The 7616-nt window shown below is 38.9% G+C and overlaps 1 protein-coding gene across 2 annotated transcripts in view; it reads right to left on the bottom strand.

The window, feature by feature from the left end:
• Positions 1 to 826: 826 nt before the first annotated feature.
• Positions 827 to 7616, bottom strand: part of sptlc2a (serine palmitoyltransferase, long chain base subunit 2a) — a 48828-nt gene continuing 42038 nt past the window's right edge. Inside the window, exon 12 of one of the 2 annotated variants that reach the window (XM_014196119.3) lies at positions 827 to 3120. In XM_014196119.3, the coding sequence (XP_014051594.1) occupies positions 3040 to 3120 (81 nt within the window). In that variant the 3' untranslated portion in view covers positions 827 to 3039. Of the gene's footprint in view, positions 3121 to 4323; positions 7598 to 7616 lie in introns of those variants that run through there. The other variant, XM_045718542.2, reaches the window with a different exon arrangement.

Genomic DNA, 7616 nt, shown 5'->3' with positions numbered 1-7616 from the left:
GACATGAAAATGGTTGTCTAGCAATGATCAACAACCAATTGAGAGTGCTTGAAGAATTTTGAAAATAATAACGGAAAAATGTTGCACAATCCAGGTGTGGAAATCTCTTAATTTATTTAACCTCAATTAAGAACAAATTCTTATTTACAATGACGGCCTACCTCGGCCAAACCCTAACCCGGACGACGCTGGGCCAATTGTGTGCCGCCCTATAGGACTCCCAATCAGGGCCAGTTGTGATACAGCCTGAAATCGAACCAGGGTCTGTAATGACACCTCTAGCACTGAGATGCAGTGCCTTAGACCGCTGCGCCACTCGGGAGCCTCAGTTCTTAGAGACTAACCCAGAAAGACTCACAGCTGTAATCACTGCCAAAGGTGCTTTTAAAAAATATTGGCTCAGGGGTATGAATACTTATGTAAATTAGATATCTGCTTTTCATTTTCAATACATTTGTACAAATTTCTAAAACATGTTTTCACTTTGTCATTGGTTGTAGCGGGGTGAGAAAAAAAATCTATTTAATCCATTTTGAATTCAGGCTGTAACATAAGAAAATGTGGTATAAGTCAAGGGTTATGAATACTTTCTGAAGGCACTGTAGCTAAAGCAAAATTAAATGGAATGTGTGAAGCAATTAGTCATCAGGCCTCATTCACAAACTGACTCAGAGTGCTGATCTAGGATCAGTTTTGCATTTTAAATCATAATGAATAAGAGGTGGGGTCTGGTCCAAGATCAGCACTTCTACTCTGAGACGCTTTCGTAATACAGGCCCTGATGTGTAATAAGTCAATAACAATTCATTTGTAATAAAACACAAAACATTGTTACATTATTTTAATGACATTTTGATGTCCGTAACATGAGTGAAACAGTTACAAATAGGTGATCCACTGATATGTAGCAAACACTGCCCTTTTCTTTGATCCAAAAAAAGTACAGCTATTATTTTGCACTATTTGTAGCACATCCAAGTTATGTTAGAACACATACATGTATTTTTAAAGCAGTTGAATGGCCACTCACCCAAGAGACAGGTCATCCACACATGAGGCATAAGGACTGTTTAAATCTTAAGACGTTTGACATTAAGACTTTGAAACCTCATCAGTATCATGTTGTATTTCTCTTTGTGCAAACAAGGAAAATAGAAATATACAAAGACATTTTTACACACATCCAGTGCAGATTTACTTCTAACTTTTTGCTTTTGGGGGAAAAAAAATAGCTAGCTGAATGAGTCAAATCATTCGTCATTGTGAGACAGTTCTGTGTACAGTAAGAAAAATTAATGAAAATCTATTTAGTTCTCTATATTCAATATTTAAATGATCTTAACGTCTCTCCTCCAGCTCTTTGCAGGTCTCTTATATTAATAAACTCTCAAAGAAAGATTCCTTTTTTTTTTTTTTTACACAACAGAACATGTCCTTGTCTTCAAAGAGATATATCAATTTCATACATTAAAATCAGTAATTTTGGAATGAGTTCAGGTTGTATTTAAAAACAAAGCCACAGGAAAGAGTGTTTTATGTAGCTAGTGCGTACAGTTGAGCACCTTGTTTCTTGGTGTACTAGCAGCGTCAGTGACTACGTCATACAGTACATGCATCGCTAAGGTGTTCCAAACGATAAAATACTCATCAGTAGTGATTGCACTGAGGGCATGTGATCAGTCAGAGAGGTGTAAAAGTATGTACATGCAGGACATGGCTTCAGAGCTGCCATTGATAAAATGTAAAAAATAAAAATAAAAATATTTTTTTTGGGGAGAAAACATGGAAACATGGAAACATGAATAAATAAATACATCTGTACATTACACAACTCTCTCTGTCACACACACATTTGGTTAAGACTAAGTCTGTCTTGACTAAGTCTGCCTGCCCCCCCCCGATAGATCCATTTCCCTGGATACCAGACTTTTTCTACTGGAGTGGGTGGAGTTTTCCCAAAACCATCAATACTGGGTCATATAGTTGTTTATCCCCCTAATAATAACGTTAGGATCGGGGTAGAATAATCTGATCCTAGATCTGTGGTTAGGAGCTACAGCTGAAACAGCCTGGAACCAAGGGCTAGTGGATATGAGCGAGGAGGAGTGAAGTGCACATAGCTCATCTGAAAGTAAAGGCCTTGGTACAACGTCTCTCACTCTGACCTGTTATGAGATATAGTAATCTGTAAATAAAAATCATAAATAATTTGGAAAGAGAATAGATAGTTAGAGATTCAAGTAAGACACGGTTCCTGGCTGCAAGTTAGAACAGCAAAGTTTAGCTCCAGGACTCAGTTACACCAAACATGCATCTCAAAGCACTCCTAAACTGTACATCATAGCAATACAATCACTGAGTAGGATAACGTTTCCCCTTGACACTGATCTAAGGTCAGTTATACATTTCACCCCCAATGGGTAAGGATGGGTTTTGTGGAGGGTAAGCTGGTCCTAGATCTGTACCTAAGGGAAACTTCTAACAGAAACTCACGGTGTGTTTTATGATCTTTAGAAATCACCATGAGTTTGTTTGTGTTGATTCTTCAACTCCCCATCTCTCCTCCAAAATTTTTAAATACTTCGGTTCGGGATGAGTATCCCGAAAGCGTCGTAAGCTACAATTAAGTTGGTCTTTCCAAATCACACCGTTTCTCCCAAACACACAGAGTCAGAGATGACATGACATAGGCCTGACATAAAGCAGCTACAAGCACACATAAGCAGTCCTCAGTCTACTAATCCTCCAGAAACAAAATGCCACAATAAATTAAGAAGCAGACCCAACATTTCATTATAAGACAAAACAGAGGTAAGAAATAATCGTTTGAAAAAATAAATGTTTTCCGTTTTTTTTTCTTCTTCGCCATGATGCAGTGAGTTCCCTGGTAAAATAAGGCAGGCATGTGAAAGTTAAAACCTTGTGTTAGATGAATAAAGTGGTTCTGTGACATCAAGGCGAGCACATTTTGGTTTTGGGTGTGGAAGACTGCCAGTCCAATCTGGTCTAGTACACTCTGGTCCAGTTCAGTCTTGTATCTCAGTCGAGAGAGGGCAGTCTCTTCTGTCTGGAGTACTTGACCTGCAGCAGGTCTCCTACCTCACTGATCACACTCAGGGCCTAACCATAGAGACACAAACACACACCATAAATGTAACATTATCACACAGATCTGAAGACACACATACACACTAATGATCACACACACGCGTCATGCCTGCAGAGACACACATTACTGATTACACTCAGAGCCTGACAAAACAAACACACACCGTCTTGCTTTACATGTATACCGATGGAAGACACACTTACACCAAAACTCACGTCTACGTCTAACTCAGGCTGACTACAGCTGTCTGAAGCTACCATTTGATGTTAGTCAGTTGAGAGTGATGCAAGCCCTCCCAGATTACTAACACATGGTACAGCAGGATCTATGATGGGAGAAGACTGGGACTTGAGAGAGCAGAGCTAGCATGGGGATCTCTCACACAACTCACTCATCTACAACATGACTATCACAACAAGACCCATAATGGCAGAATCTCACTATTGGCCAGGCACGAAAGAGGCACAGTGATATAAGAGAAGAAGAAGAGAGGGAAGAGAGGTGATACACAAATCAATGTGACACCAAAGAATGGATAGCAGACAGCAGTTACAGTTGAAGTCGGAAGTTTACATACACTTAGGTTGGAGTCATTAAAACTCGTTTTTCAACCACTCCACAAATTTCTTGTTAAACTATAGTTTTGGCAAGTCGGTTAGGACATCTACCTTGTGCATGACAAGTCATTTTTCCAACAATTGTTTACAGACAGATTATTTCACTTATAATTCACTGTATCACAATTCCAGTGGGTCAGAAGTTTACATACACTTAGTTGACTGAGCCTTTAAACAGCTTGGAAAATTCCAGAAAATGATGTCATGGCTTTAGAAGCTTCTGATAGGCCAATTGACATCATTTTTATGTCAATTGACATCATTTGAGTCAATTGGAGGTGTACCTGTGGATGGATTTCAAGGCCTACCTTCAAACTCAGTGCCTCTTTGCTTGACATCATGGGAAAATCCAAATAAATCAGCCAAGACCTCAGAAAAAAGACCTCCACAAGTCTGGTTCATCCTTGGGAGCAATTTCCAAACGCCTAAAGGTATCACGTTCATCTGTACAAACAATAGTATGCAAGTACAAACACCATGGGACCACGCAGCCGTCATACCGCTCAGGAAGGAGACACGTTCTGTCTCCTAGAGATGAATGTACTTTGGTGCGAAAAGTGCAAATCAATCCCAGAACAACAGCAAAGGACCTTGTGAAGATGCTGGAGGAAACAGGTACAAAAGTATCTATATCCACAGTAAAACGAGTCCTATATCGACATAACCTGAAAGGCCGCTCAGCAAGGAAGAAGCCACTGCTCCAAAACTGCCATAAAAAAAGCCAGACTACGGTTTGCAACTGCACATGGGGAGAAAGATCGTACTTTTTGGAGAAATGTCCTCTGGCCTGATGAAACAAAAATAGAACTGTTTGGCCATAATGACCATCGTAATGTTTGGAGGAAAAAGGGGGAGGCTTGCAAGCCAAAGAACACCATCCCAACCGTGAAGCACGGGGGTGGCAGCATCATGTTGTGGGGGTGCTTTGCTGCAGGAGGGACTGGTGCACTTCACAAAATAGATGGCATCATGAGAAAGGAAAATTATGTGGATATATTGAAGCAACTTCTCGAAACATCAGTCAGGAATTTAAAGCTTGGTCGCAAATGGGTCTTCCAAATGGACAATGACCCCAAGCATACATCCAAAGTTGTGGCAAAATCGCTTAAGGACAACAAAGTCAAGGTATTGGAGTGGCCATCACAAAGCCCTGACCTCAATCCTATAGAAAATGTGTGGGCAGAACTGAAAAAGCACGTGCGAGCAAGGAGGCCTACAAACATGACTCAGTTCCACCAGCTCTGTCAGGAGGAATAGGCCAAAATTCACCCAACTTATTGTGGGAAGCTTGTGGCAGGCTACCCTAAATATTTGACCCAAGTTACACAATTTAAAGGCAATGCTACCAAGTACTAATTGAGTGTATGTAAACTTCTGACCCACTGGGAATGTGATGAAAGAAATAAAAGATGAAATAAATCACTCTCTCTACTATTATTCTGACATTTCACATTCTTAAAATAAAGTAGTGATCCTAACTGACCTAAGACAGGAAATTTTTACTTGGATAAATGTCAGAAATTGTGAAAAACTGAGTTTAAATGTATTTGGCTAAGGTGTATGTAAACTTCCGACTTCAACTGTAGATATGAGAGAGAGAGAGAAAGGGCCAGAGCAAGAGGGGAAGAAGGGGAAGAGAGTGTGAGAGAAAGACAGACAAGGAAAGCACTGCTTTATGTGAAAAAAAGGGGTGATGGAAAATGTATGGGAGAGAAGGAGTGCGTGAGATAGAAGAAAGTAGAGAGAAAAACAGATGCATTTGAGCTGCTGTGGATGGCAAGAGCATATCAGAGAGCATTATGGGCAAGTGGAAGCCCTCACTCCATCCACCAGGGTTGGAGTCTATACGAATTGAAATAAGTAAATTCAGGAAATAAACTGAAATTCCAATTCAACAAAACACTTTTTTTCCTGTGAATTCTCAATAAACTGAAAAGTAGATGCAATTTTTTTTTTTTCATTTTTGAATTTTAAATTCAAATCACTTCCTGAGGTAAATCCCACACTAGTCAACTTTTTAACTCCCAAAACCACTGACTTAGCTTTATATAAGCACGAGTCTAGTTACAACTATGATGAAATACAAAACGTGAATAAGAACTTGAGGAAGAAAATGTAAAAATGTGTGATTCAATTAGGGCTGGGCGATATGGCCAAAATATTATATAACGGTATTTTCTTACAACATTTGGATGGTATTTTTAGTTTTTGAATAATAAAAAGGTCTACATATTTTTTATTTTACCTTTATTTAACTAGGCAAGTCAGCAAAATTCTTATTTTCAATGATGGCCTTGGAACACTGGGTTAACTTGTTCAGGGGCAGAATGACAGATTTTTACCTTTTCAGCTCGGGGATTCGATCTTGCAACCTTTCGGTTACTAGCCCAACGCTCTAACCACTAGGCTACCTTCCACCCCTTTATGAGTAGTGAGTGATCCTAGGGTGGCAACACATACATTCTAAGTGATTTCAATGTCTTTCTCCATTATGATTGTTTTATAATGTTCAATTCAACCCAAACATTTTTTGCACTTTTATAATTTCTGCATTTCCTGCAGTCAATTGCAGTGGTGGAAAAAGTACCCAATTGTCATACTTGAGTAAAAGTAAAGATACGTTAATAGAAAATTACTCAAGTAAAAGTTAAAGTCCCCCAGTAAAATTCTACTTGAGTAAAAGTCTAAAAGTATTTGGTTTTAAATATACTTAAGTATCAAAAGTAAAAGGATAAATAATTTCAAATTCCTTATATTAAGCAAACCAGATGACACCATTTACTTGTTTTTTTTATTTACGGATAGCCAGGGGCACACTCGAACAGTCAGACATAATTTACAAACAAAGCATTTGTGTTTAGTGAGTCCTCCAGATCAGAGGCAGTAGATGACCAGGGATGTTCTCTTGACAAGTGTGTGAATTGGACCATTTTCCTGTCCTGCTAAGCATTCAAAATGTAACGAGTACTTTTATGTGTCAGGAAAAATGTATGGAGTAAAAAGCACAGTATTTTCTTTAGGAATGTAGTGAAAATAAAGTTGTCCATTTTTTTTTGTAAAGTACAGATACCAAAAAAAAACTACTTAAGTAGTACTTGAAAGTATTTTTACTTCAGTACTTTACACCACTGCTCAATTGAGAATGCTGCCACATAGGGCTGCATGATGTGATCAATTGTCTAGGACTTATTTTTAACCAACTGTTGCAATTGCGATTTGACTTGCGAATTAGAGCAAAACTGTTGGAATCATGGAAATAGAATGACTATTCTAATTCCATAGTTAGAATATAATAGTGGGCACTGAATACAGTGCTGTTTGAGATGACAATGAATTAAAATGCCAGGGAGGAGTTATTGTGACAGGGTAGGAACTAGTGTTAATAAGTGTTTCCAAGGGGACCCTATAAGCATTGGCTACATTGCATGTTTTCCCTTAGCTACTTCATGTAGCTAACATATTCGTGCTTCGCATATTCCTCTTTGATTTAGAAGATACTGTTGCACAAACATGCTGATTTAAGTCTACACCATCACTGTATCAGGCTGTATTAGCTAGCTACGTTTGCTATTAAGCAGTACATTTATTAGCGAGCTAGCTAGCTATTAGCATTAGCAGCTAACAATTAGCATCTCACAAGATTTAGGACAACTTGCTAATAAAAGACTAGCTGTTTGCTGATGTAAGGAACACAAACGAATAGTGTCATTATAGAACGCTAGTGGATTTATATTAAGAAGAAAAGTGAAAACAGCGTTGTTGTCATCAACATTTTTGCATGTGCTGCATTGACCATGCAGACTGAAGGCAAGTGTCTCGTGGTTGAGGAACATGAAACGCGCTCCTTGAGTGACAGGGGGAGTGGCTAGTTCTGTGTGGAAAGTGGCACA

Source organism: Salmo salar, chromosome 01 (genome assembly GCF_965601325.2).
Source record: "Salmo salar chromosome 01, fSalSal1, whole genome shotgun sequence".
Lineage (NCBI taxonomy): Eukaryota > Metazoa > Chordata > Actinopteri > Salmoniformes > Salmonidae > Salmo > Salmo salar.
The sequence above is the reverse complement of the archived record's forward strand: the minus strand, read 5'-3'. Positions and strand labels throughout refer to the sequence as shown.